This window comes from Oncorhynchus clarkii, chromosome 3, assembly GCF_045791955.1.
Source record: "Oncorhynchus clarkii lewisi isolate Uvic-CL-2024 chromosome 3, UVic_Ocla_1.0, whole genome shotgun sequence".
Taxonomy (NCBI): Eukaryota; Metazoa; Chordata; class Actinopteri; order Salmoniformes; family Salmonidae; genus Oncorhynchus; species Oncorhynchus clarkii.
The window spans coordinates 24,402,296-24,426,902 of record NC_092149.1 but is presented as its reverse complement, the minus strand read 5'-3'; the positions used below and the strand labels follow the sequence as shown (position 1 = coordinate 24,426,902).

The window sequence follows — 24,607 nt, the reverse complement described above, 5'->3', positions numbered from 1 at the left end:
TGTAAGGTCCCTCAGTCGAGCAGTGAATTTCAAACACAGATTCAACCACAAAGACCATGGATGCTTTCCTATGCCTCGCAAAGAAAGGCACCTATTGGTAGATGGGTAAAAAATAAATAAAAGCAGACATTGAATATCTGTTTGAGGATGGTAAAATTCTTAATTACACTTTGGATGGTGTATCAATGCACCCAATCATTTCAAAGATACAGGCGTCCTTCTTAACTCAGTTGCCGGAGAGGAATGTGGCAATAGAAATTAACTTTATGTCCTGAATACGAAGCGTTATGTTTGGGGCAAACACAACACATCACTGACTACCACTCTTCATGGTGGTGGCTGCATCATGTTATGCATATGCTTGTCATCGGCAAGTAAAAATAAATGTAATAGCCTCCCGAGTGGCGCAGCGGTCTAAGGCACTACATCACAGTGCCAGAGGCATCACTACAGATCCGGGTTGGGTCCCAGGCTGTATCGAGGGGCCGGGCGAGACCGGAAGACCATAAGGTGGCGCACAATTGTCCCAGCATCGTCCAGGTAAGGGGAGGGTTTGGCCGGCCGGGATGTCCTTGTCCCATCGCGCTCTAGCAACTCCTGTGGTGTGCTGGGTGCATGCACGCTGACACAATTTCCAGTTGGACGGTGTTTCCTCTGACACATTGGTGCATTTGGCTTCCAGGTTAAGTTGGCACTGTGTCAAGTAGGAGTCCGGCTTGGCAGGGTCGTGTTTCGCCTCTCCTGAGTCTGTATGGGAGTTGCAGCGATGGGACAAGACTGTAACTACCAATTGGAAATCACAAAATTGGGGAGAAAAGGGGTAACAAAAAGTACAAAAAATGTATAATATATATACATACAGTACCAGTCAAAAGTTTGAACACACCTAATCATTCAAGGGTTTTTCTTTTTTGAAACTATTTTCTACATTCTCGTTCAAATAGCCCTTACACAGCTTGGAGGTGTGTTTTGGGTCATTGTCCTGTTGAAACAAATGATAGTCCCACTAAGTGCAAACCAGATGGGATGGCGTATCGCTGCAGAATGCTGTGGTAGCCACGCTGGTTAAGTGTGCCTTGAATTCTATATAAATCACTGACAGTGTCACCAACAAAGCACACCCACACCATCACACCTCCTCCTCTATGCTTCACGGTGGGAACCACACATGCGGAGATCATCCGTCTCACAAAGACACAGCGGCTGGAACCAAAAATCTCAAATTTGGACTCATCAGACCAAAGGACAGATTTCCACCGGTCTAATGTCCATTGCTTGTGTTTCTTGGCCCAAGCAAGTCTCCTCTTCTTATTTGTGTCTTTTAGTAGTGGTTTCTTTGCAGTAATTCGACCATGAAGGCCTGATTGACGCAGTCTCCTCTGAACAGTTGATGTTGAGACGTGTCTGTTACTTGAACTCTGAAGAATTTATTTGGGCTGCAATTTCTGAGGCTGGTAACTCTAATGAACGTATCCTCTGCAGCAGAGGTACATCTGGGTCTTCCTTTCCTGTGATGGTCCTCATGAGAGACAGTTTCAACATAGCGCTTGATGGTTTTTGTGACTGCACTTGAAGAAACTTTCAAAGTTCTTTAAATTTCTCGCATTGACTGACCTTCATGTCTTAAAGTAATGATGGACTGTCATTTCTCTTTGCTTATTTGAGCTGTTCTTGCCATAATGTGGACTTGGTCTTTTACCAAATAGGGCTATCTTCTGTATACCAACCCTACCTTGTCACAACACAACTGATTGGCTCAAATGCATTAAGAAGGAAAGAAATTCCACAAATGAACTTTTAACAAGGCACACCTGTTAATAATTTACATTTATTCCAGGTGACTATCTCATGAAGCAGGTTGAGAGAATGCCAAGAGTGTGCAAAGCTGTCATCAAGGCAAAGGGTGGCTACTTTGAAGAATATAAAATATAAAATATGTTTGGATTTGTTTAACACTTTTTTGGTTACTACATGATTCCATATGTGTTATTTCATAGTTTTGATGTCTTCACTATTATTCTACAATGTAAAAAATAGTACAAATAAATTAAAACCCTTGAATGATTAGGTGTGTCCAAACTTTTGACTGGTACTGTATATGTAAAATGGAATAGAGCTAAGCACAGGCAAAATCCTAGAGGAAAACCTGGTTCAGTATGCCTTCCAACAGACACTGGGAGACATTCACCTTTCGGTAGGACAATAACCTAAAACATAAGACCAAAAATACACTGGAGTTGCTTACCAAAATGACATTAAATGTTTCTGAGTGGCCTAGTTACAGTTTTGACATAACTCGGCTTGAAAATCTATGGTAAGACTTGAAAATGGCTGTTTAGCAATGTTCAACAACCAACTTGACAGCGCTTGAAGAATTTTAAAAAGAATAATGTGCAAATATTGTACAATCTCTGCCCAGCAGTAATTGCTGCATAAGGTGATTCTAATGTGTATTGACTCAGGGGTATGAATACTTATGTACATTTCTGTATTTCATTTTCAATAAATTGGCTACAATTTCTAAAAACATGTTTTCACTTATTTCATTATGGGTTATTTTGTGTGGATGGGTGAGAAAAAAACATATAGTTTATTTATTTTGAATTCAGGATGTAACGACAAAATGTGGAATAAGTCAAGGGGTATGAAGTTTATAGTGATATTGATCACTGGCCATGGGGAAAGATCTGGGCTGAGGGAAACCTTCACCTTGGACTTTTGGTCTGTCTGTTTCAATAAACATCAACAAATAAACGGGTCAAATGAATCTTAATTGTCTGTAATCAAACCCAATGTTATTGTCACAATTGTGTTATTGCAGCATTTATTACAGCAGTAAAATTTAAAATTATTCCTCCTTAAACTCTTGCACGGAAAGTGACAAGTTCTTCCGAGAAAGGGCTGAGATGGCGGAAGTGGAAGTGTTGTTTGAAGATGAAAACACGTCGAGTACCATTAGTGAGGAAGATGAGTGGACAACAATGAACAAGAATGGTACAAAAATGGCTAAAATTGTTGTCGAAAAGGACTCTGATGATTCGTTGCTTGTTGGAGTTCGTTTTTTGGATAAAGATGTTCATTTGGGAAACCCTTTAGAAGTCACGAGGATGGTGAAGAAGGCGTTGGGAAAAGTGGATGCATTCAAAGTAACCAGGAGTGGTATGGTGTTATTTAAGCACGTTGTGACATCTGCTGATATGAAAAGGACTTTATAAATACATTCGATTTGATATCGTGTGTATCTAAAGAGCGTGCATTGTGGCTTGTGAAATGATCGATGCATGAAGTGGACAGCTTTGAATGTTGGAGCAGGGCATCGGTGAAAGGTGTTCTCTCTGGCGTCCCGTTGGACATTGATAATCAATATCTTAGGCAAAAAATCCAGGAGTAGTTAATGCACGTTGCTTGACCGTATGGAGAATGGGGGGAAAGGAGCCAAGTGTATCTGTATTATTGATGTTTGATGAGTTTCTACCTCCCTATGTAAAGCTTGAATATATAAGATACCCCATAAGAGCATTTGTGCAAAACCTGATGCAATGCAAGAAATTTTGAAAGTTGTAGTTTGGCCACATGTCAAGTGTTTTCAGGCGGAAGGAATATGCCATTGAAGAGTCTGTGAATGTAAAATGTTGCAACTGTGGTGGGGATTGTTAAGGGTTGCGTCAATCGAATCTGGTATCAGGATAAGTATGACGCTGAGTCATCAATTGTATACTATGCACTTTTTATTAACTAAGCAATAAGTGGTAAATGCAATTTTCGTGTATGCGGGTTCTCTGTCACACCTCGCAGGGCAAACAGAGAACTGACTTGTTCCTGACAAAATTATTGTAATATACTCTGACAGAAGTAGTTCCTGCCTCGGAGCCGGCCTGTCAGAGTATAGACTGAGCGTGGTTTAAACTCACTCAGCCTATCATTGATTGTTGGCGCATGAGCTGGTCCCAGCCTCCTAGGCGCTTCAGCGGTCAGTCGTTGTAGTTGTGTAGAATATCTATGCGCTCACACACTCAATACAGTTATCTCACACCTGGCTCCTGTTATCTAACAAAAGACTGTTTGTTCTCGCAACACTACGTTCTGAATGTTCCCCCACAACTCATTGCACAGTTCCTGTCTTCATGTTATTCTGTATTTTTCCATCATGAGAAAGGCCCATGGTCCTGAAACTGTTAACAATGTCTCAAGTCAGCTATGTTGCATAACACATACATCCACACAAGCCAACAGCAGATAATATTCAATCACATACAGTGGGGCAAAAAAGTATTTAGTCAGCCACCAATTGTGCATGTTCTCCCACTTAAAACGATGAGAGAGGCCTGTAATTTTCATCATAGGTACACTTCAATTACGACAGACAAAATCAGAGAAAAAATCCAGAAAATCACATTGTAGGATTTTTTATGAATTTATTTGCAAATTATGGTGGAAAATAAGTATTTGGTCACCTACAAACAAGCAAGATTTCTGGCTCTCACAGACCTGTAACTTCTTCTTTCCTCCACTCGTTACCTGTATTAATGGCACCTGTTTGAACTTGTTATCAGTATAAAAGACACCTGTCCACAACCTCAAACAGTCACACTCCAAACTCCACTATGGCCAAGACCAAAGAGCTGTCAAAGGACACCAGAAACAAAATTGTAGACCTGCACCAGGCTGGGAAGACTGAATCTGCAATAGGTAAGCAGCTTGGTTTGAAGAAATCAACTGTGGGAGCAATTATTAGGAAATGGAAGAAATACAAGACCACTGATAATCTCCCTCGATCTGGGGCTCCACGCAAGATCTCACCCCGTGGGGTCAAAATGATCACAAGAACGGTGAGCAAAAATCCCAGAACCACACGGGGGGACCTAGTGAATGATCTGCAGAGAGATGGGACCAAATTAACAAAGCCTACCATCAGTAACACGCTACGCCGCCAGGGACTCAAATCCTGCAGTGCCAGACGTGTCCCCCTGCTTAAGCCAGTACATGTCCAGGCCCGTCTGAAGTTTGCTAGAGAGCATTTGGATGATCCAGAAGAAGATTGGGAGAATGTCATATGGTCAGATGAAACCAAAATATAACTTTTTGGTAAAAACTCAACTTGTCGTGTTTGGAGGACAAAGAATGCTGAGTTGCATCCAAAGAACACCATACCTACTGTGAAGCATGGGGGTGGAAACATCATGCTTTGGGGCTGTTTTTCTGCAAAGGGACCAGGACGACTGATCCATGTAAAGGAAAGAATGAATGGGGCCATGTATCGTGAGATTTTGAGTGAAAACCTCCTTCCATCAGCAAGGGCATTGAAGATGAAACGTGGCTGGGTCTTTCAGCATGACAATGATCCCAAACACACCGCCCGGGCAACGAAGGAGTGGCTTCGTAAGAAGAATTTCAAGGTCCTGGAGTGGCCTAGCCAGTCTCCAGATCTCAACCCCATAGAAAATCTTTGGAGGGAGTTGAAAGTCCGTGTTGCCCAGTAACAGCCCCAAAACATCACTGCTCTAGAGGAGATCTGCATGGAGGAATGGGCCAAAATACCAGCAACAGTGTGTGAAAACCTTGTGAAGACTTACAGAAAACATTTGACCTCTGTCATTGCCAACAAAGGGTATATAATAAAGTATTGAGAAACTTTTGTTATTGACCAAATACTTATTACCCACCATAATTTGCAAATAAATTCATTAAAAATCCCACAATGTGATTTTCTGGATTTCTTTTTCTCATTTTGTCTGTCATAGTTGAAGTGTACCTATGATGAAAATTACAGGCCTCTCATCTTTTTAAGTGGGAGAACATGCACAATTGGTGGCTGACTAAATACTTTTTTGCCCCACTGTATATGGTAACGGGCTATAGTGCATAACACAGAATCCTCACAGGATCATATTCCCAGAGTGCCCTGTTAGGGTGAAAACAGTTGAGGTGTCAAGGATCAGGGCTGTACAGAAAATATCTTATATGAGGGCGTTGAAGAGAAATGAAGGGGAAACAGCCCACAGTTCTGAAGAAGATATGGCCGTGGATGCACCGCAACCTGTTGCAAATGTTAAACATCAAAGTGATCTGGATACACTTATTGTAAAGAAGGTGGATTTTGTAGTATTTATAGCCACAATTATTAATTGTACTGCACAAGTGTCCAATAAGCTGGACGTCATTACATCTGTACAGCTGAGAAGACTTCATGGCAGAAGCACTGCAAGGACTACTGTCAACAGAAAATATGCCACCCTCACAGGATCCTTCTGAGCCTGTGTTAAGTACCTGATTAGAATAGAAAACCATGCTGATTTTGTTTAATTAAAAATGTGTTATTGATAGTTTGTATAGATTAATTTTTTCCCGCATTATTCACTTTTTTGGATATGTATTCTCTACCTGTACAGTAGGTGGCGGAATGCACATATAATTGCTGCTGGCGCTATCATACCGAAGAAGAAAACGCTTGCACTTTGTATGTCTGGAATTTACGTCCTGTGTCGGCTGCCGTAGCTACCAGAGGAAGAATGGCCGGCTGGATGTGGATCCGCTGCTTTTTGGGGCCTCATCTCCAGAGAGTGCACCGTTCACAGGGGGAGTCCCGAACCGAAGGAAGAGCAGGGAGGAGGGTAGGCTCACGGCAGATACCGTGCTTATGTTTGTGACCGACCCAGGAAGAGCTAGGAATGTAACTTTGGTCGACGCTAGCACTAGTTCGCGCTCCGGTCAGGAAGTGTTATTGAAACTGCTGTCAGTGACAATATGAATGTGTATGCATAGTTAACACATTTGGGAATGTTCAGCTAGATACCAAGATAATCAAGTATAATGGCTATCTTTGCGTTGTTGCAGGTGAGCATGCTAGCAAGCACGTAACCTAAGTACTGTTAGCTATGCTAGGTAGCTAACGTTAGCTGTACTAGCTAGGCAGGGGGATCATTGCACTTATCCATAGCTGGCTTGGCAAGTCACCACGCATTTAGCAGCTAACTACTTTCCCCTTATCTTACAACCCCAGGGATGGACTTATCAACCCAAGAGCCTGGAGAAACACACTGACAGCATCCTCGGATGGGTCAGTATATAACTAGCAAGTTACCACAAGTTGTAGTATCTAATTGTTGATTATGACTCTGTTTTGATTAGCTAGAGAATAAACTATATTTTACTATTACATGCAGTGGCCTGCACTGTAATACACAACCTTTGATCTTTGTTTTTGCATAAACTGAAGCCACAAGTAAAGACAAGTAGCACACTCACATAGCTATACAGGTAGCCTATACATTCTCATACTTTGTGTTGAGATGTAACTGTTCTCTTGTGTGTTCTCCCTCCAGGCGTCAGCTTTGTGGTCTCTGTCATACTACAGCTCCCCTCTCCTCCTCTGCTACCTTTACAGAAAAGGTAATGTGTGTGTGTGTTCACTCATGCGATATGAAAGGTAATAAAAATGACTCATGCAGTAGTAAAGCTCTTATTGGGTTTAACTATCAATACCACCCAGCTGTAGTGTAGTAGGTAAGTATTGGTACTGGCTAGTGGTGATATGGTTTGACGTAGGACATGTGTGCATGCTTGATTGCGAGTGAGTGCAAGAAAGAGGGAGCAAATGGGTATTACTAGCCTAATTGTTTGTGTGTGTGGTGTGCGTAGGCCTGTGTGGTGTGCGTAGGCCAAACTGTTGCTGTGTGTTTCAGGGTACATCTGCAGCAGTAAGCTGGTCCCAGTCAGTCAGTATGTGGGAACAGTAATGGTTTGTCTGCTGGGAGTTGCCTGTCTGAGAGGTGAGAACTTTACCCCTCTCTTTACTGAACTTGTATTGCTCTTCCTGGATTGGTCTGGTTTGAGAAATCCTCTTGTGTTCAATGGATTTTTTTCTCCCCATAAAATATGTTAACATCTCAACCTAATTGTAGAGAATGTAGTGTCTGGTGTTCTTCATCTGCTACACGGACATTGGATTGTGTGTGACTAGTCTACCGGTAACTACGATTGCATTCCTGTGGGGTTACGATTTCACACACTGACTCCCTCACAAGGTGTGGGTCTATCAGGTACACTAAGTACACCCCTGAGACTTTCTCTGGCACTCTCTGCTTCTCTCTCCCTTTCCCCCTCTCTCAGGTTGGGGACGGTGGAGGAACTCGGAGTATCAACAGTTCATCTCCATTCTGGAGGAAACCAGGAAGAACCACACGCCTAGCAACAAGGTAACACTGCTATGGCAACAGCTGGGCTGCGTCTCAAATGACACCGTACTCCCCATATGGTGTGTGATGTCTAACCAGTACCCTAAATGTCATTTGATAGTATTCTCAGGCCTGTTTTGCTAGTGGTTGTCAATCTTGAATTAAAGAAACATATTCTTCCTGATCACTAATTTTGAATGTTCTGTCTGTAGAAAAAACTGGCTTGCTATGATTTTGACTTCTCTCACTGGCCAGCAGACTTCAGCTGGGAAGAAGTTAGCAATCCGTGAGTTGTGTGTGTGTGTGTGTGTAATTTGCGTATTGATGTGAACCTTTTACATGTGTGTTAATTTTTACACTGTGATTGTATTTTTTTTTGGTATGAAATACACAAGGTGGTACAGTAAATGTAAACAGGATGACTGTGTCTGGATTATGATTTGAGAGTAAGGCTCTATTTCCACTTGTTAAATGTCCCTTCTAACAGGAAGCTGCTGTCCAAGAAAGGAGTGTCTCTACTGAAGCCAGAGCCCAAACTGAGAGGGGCAGCAGACAGCGTGCTCAACTCTTTACGCACTCTACCATGCCACATCGTCAGGTATAGACAGACTACAATATCCACAATACACTGTACTCTACCAGGGCTTGACATTACAATTTTTAGCAACTTGCAGAACTGTTTAAAAAAAAAAAATGTAATACTTGTGCGAAGGCTTGTGCCCCCCCCCCGAAAAAACCATGAGCCAAAAAGGTGACTGAAAATTGTGTTGTATGATGTAAAACATCCTTCATTACTATACACATTACTATACATTATCTCCTGCTGTTGTGGCCTTGAACAAGGCACTTAACCCCCCACAAAGTAAAATACTGCACTGATAGGTTTCTGTTTAAAACACGTGGTCCGTCAACCCTCCATCTGGATAGCTAGCAGGTGTGCAGACTTTGGATCCAACCCTGCACAAATATCAAGGTCCTGTTGAGCAGCTGATAATTTTTTGCAATGTGGTGTGTTCGAGCATGGCTGGAGCAAAAGCCTGCACACCCAGTAGCTCTCCTGGAATCTCCTGGAGGATGGTTTGTCCACCCTGCAACATTACAATTACAACTAAATACTTTCTTTATACAATGATTCCCTCGTTAAATGAACCAGGGATCAAACGGCTAAGGTTGGTGAGGTAGCTAACTAAGATGTTTATCTATTTGTAAGGTTAAAATATTCAGTGTTCAGGGAAGATGTTGACAACATTGGAGTTACTTGTCAATTAGGATATTCTAAGAATATATATTTTTTACGTTGTTAGAATTACATGGCCAGTATTGAATAGAAGAGAATCCTAGCCAATTTTGAGGGCTTGAGAGACTATTACAACCGGAGTATACCGCATTTGGTTTCATCAACTGCACCTGTATCAACTGTGTGTCCCCCATTTGCGGTTATACACAAGTGCCAGTGGAAAGTTATTTTAGGACATTGGACATGTCAATGACATTAATACATGCTAAGTAGTTAACTAGCAAGATAGCCAATTCAAAACAGTGTAGTTTGGCTGGTTATCTAGTTAGTCTGTTGTATATCATTATTTTACCTGCTGCGCAAGTCTCTCTCTCCTCTGGCAACGGCCCACTGGTACACGCCTCCCACTGGCGCACACATCATTAGTTTTCCAGGATTTTCATTGCTGACCAAAAATGAGCGATAAGTGGGCAAATGACTCACTAACAAGCAATGAATATCAACAAATGTGCACATGCGGCTCGCTTTGATCTCAAACGCATCTCTCGACTGCCTGATTGAAAGACTACTCTTGCCTGTCAATGCAGGCCTTCAATAATTCTACTCTGATGCACTCTGCATAGATTAGAACAGTGTGTAACACTGCGTCTGGAGGACACAGATCCAGTTCTGAATGGAGTACCCTCATTTATATTGGAATTCATTTAACTTGTCCATTCGGACAACTTAAATCAATATTCTTATTGTCCGTCATTTTCTTTTACTTGCCCTGGGCAAGCGGACAAGCGTTAACGTCGACCCCTGTCTGCCATGCTACATTGTCAGGTATAAACAGACTAAAATACCCACAACGCACTACTCTGCCATGTTACATTGTCAGATATAAACAGACTAAAATACCCACAACGCACTACTCTGCCATGCTACATTGTCAGGTATAAACAGACTAAAATACCCACAACGCACTACTCTGCCATGCTACATTGTCAGGTACTAAACTACATTGAACAAAAATATAAATTCAACATTCAGCCTTATGGATTTCACATGACTGGGAATACAGATCTGTAGATCCGTATCTGTTGGTTACAGATACCTTAAAAAAAAAAAATAGGGGCGTGCATCAGAACTCGTAGTCAGGATGCCAATTGCACGTTCCCTCAACTTGACATCTGTGGCGTTGTATACTGGGAACAATAAAAGGCCACACAACAAGTTGCACCTGTGTAATGATCATGCTGTTTAATCAGCTTCTTTAAATACCACACCTGTCAGGTGGATGAATTATCTTGGCAAAGGAGAAATGCTCACTAACAGGGATGTCAACAAATTTGTCCAGAAAATTGGAGAGAAAAGCTTTTTGTAAGTATGGAACATTTCTGGGTCTTTTATTTCAGCTCATGAAACATGGAAACAAGACCTTTACATGTTGCTTTTTTATATTTTTGTTCAGTGGAAATGCATTATATTCTACCACATCGTCAGGTACTAAACTAAATGCACTATATTCTACCATACCACATAATCAGGTACTAAACTAAATGCACTATATTCTACCATACCACATAATCCGGTACTAAACTAAATACACTATTCTACCACATCGTCAGGTACTAAACTAAATGCACTATATTCTACCATACCACATAATCAGGTACTAAACTAAATGCACTATATTCTACCATACCACATAATCAGGTACTAAACTAAATACACTATTCTACCATACCACGTAATCAGGTACTAAACTAAATGCACTATATTCTACCATACCACATAATCAGGTACTAAACTAAATACACTATTCTACCACATCGTCAGGTACTAAACTAAATGCATTATATTCTACCATACCACATAATCAGGTACTAAACTAAATGCACTATATTCTACCATACCACATAATCAGGTACTAAACTAAATACACTATTCTACCACATAATCAGGTACTAAACTATATACACTATTCTACCACATAATCAGGTACTAAACTAAATACACTATTCTACCACATAATCAGGTACTAAACTAAATGCACTATATTCTACCATACTACATAATCAGGTACTAAACTAAATGCACTATATTCTACCATACCACATAATCAGGTACTAAACTAAATGCACTATTCTACCACATAATCAGGTACTAAACTATATACACTATTCTACCACATAATCAGGTACTAAACTAAATACACTATTCTACCACATAATCAGGTACTAAACTAAATGCACTATATTCTACCATACCACATAATCAGGTACTAAACTAAATGCACTATATTCTACCATACCACATAATCAGGTACTAAACTAAATGCACTATTCTACCACATAATCAGGTACTAAACTAAATGCACTATATTCTACCACATAATCAGGTACTAAACTAAATACACTATTCTACCACATAATCAGGTACTAAACCAAATACACTAGATTCTACCGTGCCACATCGGTATAAACACTCCATAGACTACAATATACCACACTACCATGCAACATAGTCAGATATCGTACTACACAGGGCATAATGTAACTAACTACTGTTTCTATCACTGTCTCTCTGCGTCACACTGTTCTAGCAGGCAGGCTTGGTATATTTGATTGATATTACATTACTGCCTGCTAGCCCACTGACTCAACCTCTTCTCTCCCCTCCCTCTTTCTCCTCCTCTCTAGTTTTCTGATTGCCCACTCATTTGGAAGGAGGATGCTGTACCCTGGGTCTGTATTCCTACTGCAAAGGGCTATGAGACCCATGCTACAACAGGGCCAGGCTAGACTTATAGAAGAGGTGAGTCACCACACACCCCACAGTAGGGTCAGGTTACATTCATTTACAATAGTTAATGTATTCATATACAGTGTATTCGGAAATATACAGACCCCTTTTTCCACATTTTGTTATAAATCTACACAAAGCGAAAACAGATTTTTAGTATTCAGACCTTTTGCTATGAGACTCAAAATTGAGCTCTGGTGCATCCTGTTTCCATTAATCATCCTTGATGTTTCTACAACTTGATTGGAGTCCATCTGTGGTAAATTCAATTGATTGGACATGATTTGGAAATGCACAAACCTATCTATATAAGGTCCCACAGTTGACAGTGCACATCAGAGCAAAAACAAAGAATTGTCTGTAGAGCTCTGAGACAGGATTGTGTAGAGAAACAGATCTGGGGAAGGGTACCAAAAAACAAAAATGTATGCAGCATTGAAGGTCCCCAATAACACAGTGGCCTCCATCATTCTTAAATGGAAGAAGTTTGGAACCCCCAAGAGAAGGGCCTTGGTCAGGGAGGTGACCAAGAAACCAATGATCACTGAAAGATCTCTAGAGTTCCTCTGTGGAGATGGGAGAACCTTCCAGAAGGACAACCATCTCTGCACACTATACCAATCAGGCCTTTCTGGTAGAGTGGCCAGACGGAAGCCACTCCTCAGCAAAAAGCACATGACAGCCCGCTTGGATTTTCCAAAATGTACCTGAAGGACTCTCAGACCATGACAAGCAAGATTCTCTGGTCTGATCAAACCAGATTGAACACTTTGGCCTGAATGCCAAGCATCGTGTATGGAGGAAATCGGGTACCATCCCAACGGTGAAGCATGGTGGTGGCATTATCATGCTGTGGGGATGTTTTTCAGCGGCAGGGCCTGGGAAACTAATTAGGATCGAGGGAAAGATGAAGGGAGCAAAGTACAGAGAGATCCTTGATGAAAACCTGCTCCAGAGTGCTGGAGCACTCAGAACCTCCGACTGGGATGACGGTTCACCTTTCAACAGCACAATGACCCTAAGCACACAGCCAAGACAACGCAGTAGTGGCTTTGGGACAAGTCTCTGAATGTCAGTGAGCGGGCCAGCCGGAGCCCGGACTTGAACCTGATCAAACATCTCTGGAGAGACCTAATAATAGCTGTGCAGCGACACTCCCCATCCAACCTGACAGATCTTGAGAGGATCTGCAGAGAAGAATGGGAGAAACTCTCCAAATACAGGTATGCCAAGATTGTAGCGTCATACCCAAGAAGACTGAAGGCTGTAATCTCTGCCAAAGGTGCTTCAACAAAGCACTGAGTAAAGGGTCTGAATATTTATGTAAATGTAATATTTCAGTTATTTATTTTTATACATTTGCAAACATTTCTAAAAACCTGTTTTTGCTTTGTCATTATGGTGTATTGTCTGTAGGGGGAAAAAACGATTTAATCCATTTTTTAATCCAAAAAAACGATTTAATCCAAGGCTGTAACAAAATGTGGAAAAAGTCAAGGGGTCTGAATACTTTCCGAATGCAATGTATGCAACCTTTCGCTTATAGACCTGCTTAACTTAAGTTTCTCTCTTCCGAGCCGTTTCTGTACCTCCCTCCCTCTCTTCTCTGTGTGCAGTGTGAGGGCCAGAGGAACAAGCTGGTGGCGTGTGATGGGAATGAGATTGATACCATGTTTGTGGACCGCAGGAGAGACGAAGGACAGCATGGACAGACTCTGGTAAGGACCTGCACAATGCTCTATGAACCATCATAACTACATTACCCATGGTTCCATGTGAGGTCTGTAGTGTTTGCTGTATGTCCTGCTGTAGGTGATCTGCTGTGAGGGGAATGCAGGCTTCTATGAGGTGGGCTGTATGAACACTCCATTGGAAGGTAAGGAACCTCTGTGTCTGAGACTTTTTTTACACATTAGAAATACTTTATTTTTTAGTTCCTTCCTCTCATCTTACTTTACCATCCTTCCTTCCTCACTCCCTTTGTGGTAAAGATCACTGTTCATACATGGTTGTTAACATATTCCCATAACCTGTAAAATTCAAACTAGAGCAGTATAAAACTATTTGTCTGTCTGTGTTGCAGGTGGATACTCAGTGCTTGGCTGGAACCACCCTGGCTTTGCAGGTAGCACGGTAAGCCTTAGTGTCCCTCGCTCTTCCCCCATCACGCTTTTGTATGAACTTACCAGCATGTTTCAATGGCATTATTAGGCAAGTTTGTCTTATGTGGAAAGTCTGGTTTGTCTACACGGGTCATTCTTGGAGAATGTTGGAAGACACACAGGGTTGTGGGCTCGATTCCCACAGGGGACCAGCAAGTAAATGTAGGAAAATGTATCCACTCACTACTGTGAATTGATAAGAGCGCCTGCTAAATTACTAAAATGTCTGTTAGCAGCAGATTTGTTTCCGTCTCAAAATGTGCATTGACATGAAAGTAAATGTAAAACAACAACTCTTCGTTCCCCAATCCACTCCCTTATTTCTCTCAGGGTGTACCGTTCCCCCAGAACGAGGCCAATGCCATGGATGTAGTGATCCAGTTTGCAGTGCACAAGCTGGGCTTCCAGCTCAGTGAAATAGTGGTGTATGCCTGGTCCATAGGGGGATTCACAGGTATGGACCCTACTGGTATATGCAGTTTGTCTGGCCCTAGTTTGTTGTGGAAATGAGTTGACCAATTTCACCAACATACTGTAAGCACCACTTTATTTCTCCCCCCTCATTTTCTCTCCATCTCATGCTTCTCTCACCCTCTCTCTCTCCATTCTTCTCCCTTCTCTCTCCTCCTCTCCTCTCATACTTCCTTTTCTCTGTCTATATATTTCTCTCTCTTAGCCAGTTGGGCGGTGATGTCCTATCCAGAGATCCAAGCGCTGGTGTTGGATGCATCCTTTGATGACCTGCTGCCTCTGGCCCTCAAGGTCATGCCCGACAGCTGGAGTGAGTCTTGCGCAGGGGTCATAGGTCAAGGCGTGGAAAAGACCAATGATGTCATATAAACAGAAATGTATTATGTCTTTGAATGACACTTTTTTTCCTATTATGAGATATATTCTTTAAGAAGTGAATACTCACTCTGGATAAGAGCATCTCCTAAAGGCCTGAGGTGTGTCTATTTGTAAGGGCTGTGTTTGGTTCAGGATCTGACAATGAAAATTGTGTGTTTCAGGGCCGCTGGTGACACACACAGTCAGGCAGTACATGAACCTCAACAGCGCAGATCAGCTCTGCAAGTAAGTGCAACACTCTTTACTCACACAAACACTTTGTGTGTGTGTGTGACTGACACGAACATATCCATGGAAAATATGGGGTAAATCTATTTGAATTTAATCACTTTTTGACAGCATCCCATTTGATTTGAACAAAACTTTCCATATATTACCCATGGAAGAAGTGATCAGAAAGGGACTTTTTGGAACTGAATGCCAAAATATTCAGGAGAATAAAGTTGACCTATTTTGCATACCCCACCATACCATCAGATAGCCATGTCTTCATCACAGGAAAAGGTAAACAGTTGAGTTCGATATCAATTAAAAGCATAAAAACAGTGTTGTCAAACTATTGTATAAATTCTAGATGTTTCACACACACACACACACACATTTTTTTTTTTTTTTTTTAAAGGGTAGGAAGCATGAGTTTTTACTCACCAATGTAACAAGTGTGGTCAAAGGCTTAGTTGTAGTCATGATCTGGTTACCTAGAAGTACAAACATGTAGTTATGTTTTTAAGTTATTACATATTTAATTTATTTCCGGATAACTTCTAAACTATTCTCAACGTCATATGGAGGATGTACTCTGCTACAGAGTTCGTGTTCTAGCTCGGTAGCTATCTCCATCTGGCTAACGTTAGCCACTCCTCATGCTATTCAGACTTTGTGGCTGTGTTATCTAGTGGGAACCCGTTACCATGGCAGGCTCTGGTGATTTCTTGCCTTGGGCTCAAAACCAAAAAAACTCCTACCTGCTTGCTCTAATTGTGAAGTACCGTGTCTGTTGTACTTTTTATTTTGTAAACTTTTCACCGTGTTCTGTGAAGTAAGCTACGGGAGTTTTGTAACTTTTTCCACATTGGCTTAGTGCAAGCGCACTAGCTGACTGATATGGAATCTAACGTTATCTATTTTGGATTTCGCCCTGGTGAAGCTCCCACCTCCCCCTAGCTTTGGTAGCTAACTCTGCCGACACTCTTTTACCATCGGATGGATCACAACCATCAAGTTTCTGCTTTTAATCTGTGGTTATGTTTTAGTTTTGCTCTAGCTGGTCTCCAGTAGTTGGGCTCTAGCTTGCTGACCATAACCATGGTGGTTGGCTAGGCTAATGGCTAGTTGGCTAAATAGCAAATGATAGCTGGTTGGCGTTATGTAGTTTCAAACGGTTGTTCTACTTTCATGTAGCTGTAAGCTAGGTGTTGGTATCAACTGGTTTACTCATACAGTGCTAACGTAATGTTAGCAGGCAGATAGGGCTAAGAGTGATGATGATTGGGGGAATCAATAGTTACATTTTGGGGAAAATGTTTGACAAAGTTGCAATATTTTTGCGTTAGTTGGCTGTATCTGCACCAAAACTTCAGTATTTTTCCTTCATAGCTTGTTTTCCACATTATTTTTTTAATATGGAGACAATTTAGTTATCACTATTTCCATGACTGATCAAATTTCGTTTTCTCATGGCTCTCTCTTGTCCGTCTGCAGCAGACATATGGTGAGCAATATGTTTGGAACATCGAATCGCAATACATATCGGCACCTATGTATCTTTATATAATAGGGAGTAGGCTGGCTTGCCGGGTCCTCCAAATTACATCACACTCCGGAAAAACATTTTCCTTCATGACTTCAGCATTCTTCGGAACACTGATCGGTTTTATGTAATAACTTCAAAAATAGAGAAGTGAGGTGTAAGTTTGAATTGGGACTTTTGATGTGTATTCTAATGCAAATCCATGTTACGTTTATGCTACCTTTTAATCTCAATGATCAATTAGCTTAGACCCTATTTTACATAGATATGTGTGTGTTGTGTCAGCCATCAGTTGAAACACAACATGCTCTTGAATACAGGGTGGGTGTCATTTTAATCATAATAATATAATTAATAGGATGGACCTATCCCTTCAGACCACTGCAATTTAGCTGTTACACCGTTGACATTTTAACTTCTAATTACTACCACAGATGGCCCACCGTTGAATGTTAACATTAATGGTCATACATATTCTATTATCTATATTTCTATAGGTTTTCTATGGAGGATTGACAGTCATTTAAAACAGATATTCCCATTCAAGTCAACATTCTGTGTGGACCAACAACCGTCTTTGTGGTACCATTTGAAAGTGGACATTTCCATTGTATTCACTTTTTTGTGTGTGCATTTAACAGCCAAAACATGACACCAACCCTGCATTCTTGTGTTGCATGTTATGCTTATAAGGTACGAGGGGGTGTGGTAATATACCACGGCTAAGGGCTGTTCTTATGCACGACATAACGCTGAGTGTCTGACACAGCCCTTAGCTGTGGTATATTAAACAGGTGCCATATTGCTATTTTAAACAGGTTACCAACGTAATTAGAGCAGTAAAAATAAATGTTTAGTCTTACCCATGGTAGTCAGCCGATCAGCATCAGGCCCTGACCCACCCAGTTTATAATGAAACTTCGGTACTTTTTCAATACTAGAACATGAAAAAATGGTTTGGTACTAGAATTTGTTACATTCAGTACTTCTGTCAAATCTGACTCGCGGTTCAGCGCAGCTAATGCAAAGGCACGTCTCTCCCAAGGATGATCTATTGCCTCAGCGAACTGAATGGTGTGCTAATACGGCTTCGACGGGCTGCCCCCCTCCCCTCTCTTGTGACACAGCGCGCAGTTTTATCAAATAAGCTACTTCTATGCAAATGTTGTTGATCAGTACAATAAAATAAGTCCCAAATGGGAGGGAAAATGTGTCATCTGTAGCCCCATGAAATCAGCCAAAACAAGCTCAACTCAATGCATGCACTCACATCTATTAAATATGCATACACCTGTATTGTGTACAAAACATTAGGAACACCTGCTCTTTCCATGAGTGACCAGGTGAAAGCTATGATTCCTTATTGATGTCACTTGTTAAATCCACTTCAATCAGTGTAGATGAAAGGTAGGAGACAGGTTAAAGAAGGATTTTTAAGCCTTGAGACATGGATTGTGTATGTGTGCCATTCAGAGGGTGAATGGGAAAGACAAAAGATTGAACTTCCTTTGAACGGGGTATGGTAGTAGGTGCCAGGTGCACCGGTTTAAGTGTGTCAAGAACTGCAACACTGCTGGGTTTTTCCATGCTCAACAGTTTCCCGTGTGTGTCAAGAATGGTCCACCACACAAAGGACATCCAGCCAACTTGAAACAACTGTGGGAAGCATTGGAATCAACACAGGCCAGCATTCCTGTGGAACAATTTCGATACCTTATAGAGTCCATGCCCTGATGAATTGAGTCTGTTCTGAGGGGAAACGGGGGGGATAACTCAATATTAGGAAGGTGTTCTTACGGTTTTGGACACTGTGTATAGGCTACAACTTGATTTACCCAGTTTATCAATAGAGATTAACCATTCAAATAAATTACCGTTATGTAAATAGATGCGTAAAAACCAAGTAAAATGGATTGCTATGTATGGATTAATTCCTCAATTATACACTCTCTGAAAAATGCTGTTGTAAAAACATTCAAATCTAATGATATTGAATTTAAAAGATGCCCAACGATTGAACAGAGCAGTCAGTAGCTGAGTTTGTCTGGATCAAGTGCCATTCTGTGACTGGCTAACATTCATTTGGTTGGTGTTGAGTATCGTGATACTAGTCCTGGTATCTGTATTGAAGTCAAAATTCTGGTATCGTGACCACTACTATATTCGAGCATATTGTCTCAACCGGACACAACAATTTTGGGGTATTTTTTTGTATTAATTCATTTAACCTTTTATTTAACTAGGCAAGTCAGTTAAGAACAAATTCTTATTTACAATGATGGCCTACCCTGGGCAGACCTGGACGATGCTGGGCCAATTGTGCGATGCCCTATGGGACTCCCAATCACGGACGGATGTGATGCAGCCTGGAACATCAGATGTAAAGTAGGGTATAAGCTACAACATATGCAAATATGAAGAACAAAAGAGTTTACACGTTTTTAGATAATTGTGTTTAAGGTTAAAATGACAATAAAAAATAATAAAATAGTTGGATAAAGCTTTCAATTGATTACAGCTGTATCTTTTCCAGTGATGAAGACATCATCTGATGGTATGGTGGGATATGCAAAATAGGTCAACTTTGAGCACCTTTTACCTCCTGAATATTTTGGCATTCAGGTCCAAAAGGACCATTTCTGAGCACTTCTACAATGGGCAAATGTGTATGGGAGGTTTTGTTCAAATCAAAAGGGGAGCTGTTTACCCTAAGGGAAGATGAGAGGTTCTGAGTATTTTATGACCCTATAACACTCAAGAGTTCTTCCTTAGGTACCAGGGACCAGTGCTTCTGATCAGAAGAACCAAAGATGAGATCATTACCACCACGTGAGTCTCTATGAAGGCATGAAAAAAGAAGACTTAGAGCCCGTTCAGATTACCTCGATTTACCAGCGCATAGCTATAGTGGCTGGTTTCACTGACTGACTGTTGTTTCAGGGGTCCAGAAGACATCATGTCCAACAGAGGAAACAACCTCCTGCTGAAACTTCTGCAGTTCAGGTTGGTTCTCTGTCTCGAAGACCTCACATAGGCTGTGTATGTCTGTACACTACAGACTTGATTATCCACAACCTCACACAGACATCTGTGTTGCCTTGTACTATATACAGTTGAAGTCGGAAGTTTACATACACCTCAGCCAAATACATTTAAACTCAGTTTTTCACAATTCCTGACATTTAATCCTAGTAAAAATTCCCTGTCTTAGGATCACTACTTTATTTTAAGAATGTGACATGTCAGAATAATAGTAGTGATTTATTTCACCTTTCATCACATTCCCAGTGGGTCAGAAGTTTACATACACTCAATTAGTATTTGGTAGCGTTACCTTTAAATGTCCTGTGAGAAGCAGTGGCTTCTTCCTTGCTTAGCGGCCTTTCAGGTTATGTCGATATAGGACTTGTTTTACTGTGGATAGATACTTTTATACTGGTTTCCTCCAGCATCTTCACAAGGTCCTTTGCTGCTGTTCTGGAATTGATAGCACTTTTCGCACCAAAGTACGTTCATCTCTAGGAGACAGAACGCGTCTCATTTCTGAGCGGTATGACGGCTGCGTGGTCCCATGGTGTGTTTACGTGCGTACTAATGTTTGTACAGATGAACGTGATACCTTCAGGTGTTTGGAAATTGCTCCCAAGGATGAACCAGACTTTTTTTTTTCTTCTGAGGTCTTGGTGAATTTCTTTTGATTTTCCCATGATGTTAAGCAAAAAGGCAGTGAGTTGGAAGGTAGGACTTGAAATACATCCACGGGTACATCTCCAATTGACTCAAATTATGTCAATTAGCCTATCAGGAGCTTCTAAAGCCATGACATCATTTTATGGCATTTTCCGAGCTGTTTAAAGGCATAGTCAACTTAGTGTATATAAACTTCTGACCCACTGGAATTGTGATACAGTGAAATAATCTGTCTGCAAACAATTGTTGGAAAAATTACTTGTCATGCACAAAGTAGATGTCCTAACCAACTTGACAAAACTATAGTTTGTGAACAAGAAATTTGTGGAGTGGTTGAAAAATGAGTTTTAATGACTCCAACCTAAGTGTATGTAAACTTCTGACTTCAACTGTATACATACACTAGGAACAGAGTGAGCACTGTTTGTTTTAAACCCTTTCTGATGTCATATCTTCAGGTACCCCCAGGTGATGACAGATGATGGAGTCAGGGCCATCAGAGCATGGCTGGCAGCCTCCAACCACGTAGAAGAGGCAGCGGTGTACAGTAGCTATGAGGTGGATGATGACTGGTGTGTGTCTGTTCTGCAGTCGTATAAGACGGAGAGAGATGTTTTCTTCCCCTGGAGCGTTGGTAAGACTGCTCCTTAAATGACAACACCATTACAACTGTTTGATTTAGATTAGAATCTCCCTAGAATTAACTACTTGATGTTGGATTGTATTTTGGTCTTTGTTTACTGCCTCTTAGACACTACTCTCTGCCAGAGGTGGAGAAAGTAAAAGCTATACATCAAATTCCTTATATTTAGCTAACCAGACAGCATCATTTCCTTTTTTGACAGCTAGGGGCAGCTCCAACACTCTGTAAATGTCTAAGGAAGCATTTATGTTTAGTGAGTCCACCAGACCAGCGGCAGTAGGGATGACCAGGGACGTTCTCTTGATGTGTGTGAATTGGACATTTTTCCTGTACTGCTAAGCATTCAAATTGTAACTAGTACTTTTGGGTGTCGGGGGAAAATGTATGGAGTAAAAATACATATAGTAAAGTACAGCTACTCCAAAAAAAATACTTAAGTAGTATTTTCACACCACTGCTCTCTGCTGAGATTGTGAATCCATATTTTTTTATTTTATTTAACAAGGCAAGTTTGTTAAGAACAAATTATTATTTACAATGGCGGCCTACCAAAAGGCCCATGGGGGATAGAATTAAAAATATAGGACAAAACACAGACAAGATAGAGGCCTATATAAACACTTGTGTGTTGTGGTTTTAAGCTTTTCCTGCCTGTTTTGTCAGGTGAGGACATGACACTGGAGGGAAGACGGCAACTGGCTCTTTTCCTGGTGAGAAACTGCTTCTTTCATCTTCCGTTGTTCCTCCTCTCTACAACATGACTTGCGTTCTATCCCCCTCCATCAGTGCCTTTCATCTTGTCTCCTTCACCCCCCCCAATGCTGAAGAACACTTGAGGTTTCCATAATAACTAGATCACCTGTGCAATGTATTTCTATTGGCTCTGTGGTTTAAGTAATTTACTACAGCGAATGCTGCTACATTTGTTCTGTGGTGGGCTAATGCCTGTTAAGTACATCTGATTCCCTTTATATGGAAATGGTAAGGAGGTGAGTGGGCTTCCATTAAAGTCAGAAATCTACAGATTTCCATTGGGAATGTTCTCTCGTTCATTGTTTTCCCTCCCATCTCCATCACTTGTTCCCTCCCTTTCTCAGGCACGGAAGTACATGCGGAACTTCGACTCAACTCACTGCACTCCTCTCCCCTACTCTGAATTCACTGCCCCTTGGAGACTGTAGAAAGAGGGTTGAAGGATGGATAGAAACGAGAAGCAAAGAGCCTGGCGGGGACCAACCAATCAGAGGTTTACAGCGCATGGATTGAATGTATCTATGGGAGGTGTACAAGGCAGCTAGACCCAGTCGGTATTGGAATGTTGCGACCCTGCCCACCTGGCTCATAGCAAAACCTTGGCATTTGTCTACTTGTTTTAATCAATTACAAAATGTACATGTCTAAAGATTACTGCTCCCTAGCGTTCTCGCTACTTAGAAAAACTTAATATTGCCTCATGCCCCTTTATGATGCTAGCGTCCGACCGGAACATCAAGCTAGTCAAGACCAACGCTATACAGCTACAAATAGTGAGTGGAGTTCCAAACGAACTGTGCTAAACAAGTTAAGTCTTACCTGTGATAGTGCTTTCCCACGCCAAATAGCCTGAAGCCACAGGGCTCTTCCTCGACATGGGAGAATTGCGAACAGTAGGTTGTGATTTGACCTGGCTACATGTACAATTGAACACAGCAGCTTTTTAGCATGTTTTATTTCTGTACAAAACAAAAATAAACAGTTGTCTCTTTTACAATGGGGGCGTGGTCTAAGGGAATTCCTTATCGTCTGAGTATAATACCCTGACTTCACCGCTCGCGTCGCAAAATAAATCTAGAGATCTATATTATTCAATTGTTGCCGAGAGGTTAAATAGAAGTTACACCACAGGACCCAAACTGTCTGCCATCGTGCATAAATATATATTTAAGCCTAGGAGAGATGACTCGAAACGATTCTGTTGACCGTTTTGTGTGGATTAGTTGTCAAGGACCATTTCAGGTCAAATGTTTATGAATTGCCATTAATGTAATTGGTTGTTTGTTTTGATATTTTAACCTGTGTGTCGTGATCGCGTTTGGTGTGGGGTGACAAAATAAATGTATGCATGTTGGCGCACTCATGCAGCTGGTTTGGGTTCTGTGTTGTAATGGCTTTGTTCATATTTATAAACTGGGGGGTTCCAGCCCTGAATGCTGATCGGCTGATAGCCGTGGTATATCAGACCATATACCACGTTTATTTGTACTGCTCTAATTACGTTGGGGGTTGTGATATGGCCAATACCACAGCTAAGGGCTGTATCCCGGAACTCTGAGTTGCATCGTACAAAAGAACAGCCCCAAACCGTATACCACACCCCCTCGGGCCTTATTGCTTAAATATACACTGCCTTCCTCGAGAACTAGATATTTAAAATGCCTCCTTCCATGAAGTAACTATTGATTAGATTTTTAAAAAGGCTCTATCCTATTGCCTTTGACTACACTACTACAAGGAAGGAAATATGCATCTTAAAGGAATGAGGTCTTTTCTCCCTCTGGCTGCATTTAAAAAAAATGGAGTTATTCCAAATAAATTGGCTTTGATAGCCTCAGATTAAGCCTAGACACACAGATCTACTTTTTACAAATATAGGCAGGCCATCCTCACTTTAAAGCGCTACATTTTGTTTTTCACTCATTATGAACAAAGCTGTATCCTGATAATGCTCAATAAAATGTTGACATTTTATTTATGAAACTGCGATCTTACATGTTTTTTTTCCCTGACCATAACTCAAAGTTCCAGGCCCTGAGGTTTTCCAGGTCAGGTCACATCCTCAGGAAAAACACCTAAACCTAATAATTTCACAAGAATGGCAGCAAGGACAAAGATCCTGGCCTGTCTAATATAAGGTCTTTATTCACTTCCCTCCAGAGAATCCTTTGTGACATGATAACAGGAGGGGGAATACAGTGAAAATGTTGTTTTGGATTAAATTAGACTGTCCGCTTTAACGTCAGTATTTTCATTCATATTGGGTGAACCGTTTAGTAATGACAGCACTTGGGTGGGTTGTGTTTCAGAATATTTTGTGTCCAATAGAAATGAACTGTCATTTGAGTCACTTATTGTGAATAGAACATTAATATGGATTCTACCATGATTGCGTATAATGATAAAAGTTAGGCACAAGTCATGTCTAAATTTCTCATTCGTAATCATGGTGGCATTCACCCGATATGGATATAAATACCTTCAAATTAAATCTAAATGTCTGCACTTTAACCTGTTGTCATTGTATCATTTCAAATCCAATGTGCTGGAGTACAGAGCCAA

General features: G+C 41.1%; 1 protein-coding gene across 2 annotated transcripts; it reads left to right on the top strand.

Annotated features, from left to right (window-relative positions):
- The first annotated feature begins 6,420 nt into the window (after window positions 1–6,420).
- LOC139391579 (phosphatidylserine lipase ABHD16A-like) lies at window positions 6,421–24,556 on the top strand. 2 transcript variants are annotated; one of them, XM_071138947.1, is made up of 19 exons: window positions 6,421–6,611; window positions 7,001–7,057; window positions 7,323–7,389; window positions 7,683–7,769; window positions 8,110–8,195; window positions 8,387–8,460; window positions 8,662–8,772; window positions 12,096–12,210; window positions 13,815–13,916; window positions 14,011–14,074; window positions 14,282–14,331; window positions 14,691–14,814; window positions 15,037–15,141; window positions 15,371–15,434; window positions 19,732–19,788; window positions 19,900–19,962; window positions 21,108–21,283; window positions 21,956–22,002; window positions 22,390–24,556. In XM_071138947.1, the coding sequence occupies exons 1-19, from the start codon at window positions 6,510–6,512 to the stop codon at window positions 22,471–22,473; spliced, it is 1,635 nt and encodes a 544-aa protein (XP_070995048.1). In that variant the 5' UTR covers window positions 6,421–6,509; the 3' UTR covers window positions 22,474–24,556. The 2 variants fall into 2 exon arrangements, with proteins under 2 accessions (XP_070995048.1, XP_070995056.1); XM_071138955.1 differs by having other exon boundaries at window positions 6,489–6,834.
- The last annotated feature ends 51 nt before the right edge of the window (window positions 24,557–24,607 follow it).

Bases quoted from the DNA above. Each gene is read 5' to 3' on its own strand.
- LOC139391579 (XM_071138947.1), top strand. From the start codon at position 6,510: ATGGCCGGCTGGATGTGGATCCGCTGCTTTTTGGGGCCTCATCTCCAG. The intron at 6,612-7,000 runs GTAGGCTCACGG...TTACAACCCCAG, and splicing joins AAGGAAGAGCAGGGAGGAGG to GGATGGACTTATCAACCCAA. The intron at 8,773-12,095 runs GTATAGACAGAC...CCTCCTCTCTAG, and splicing joins CTACCATGCCACATCGTCAG to TTTTCTGATTGCCCACTCAT.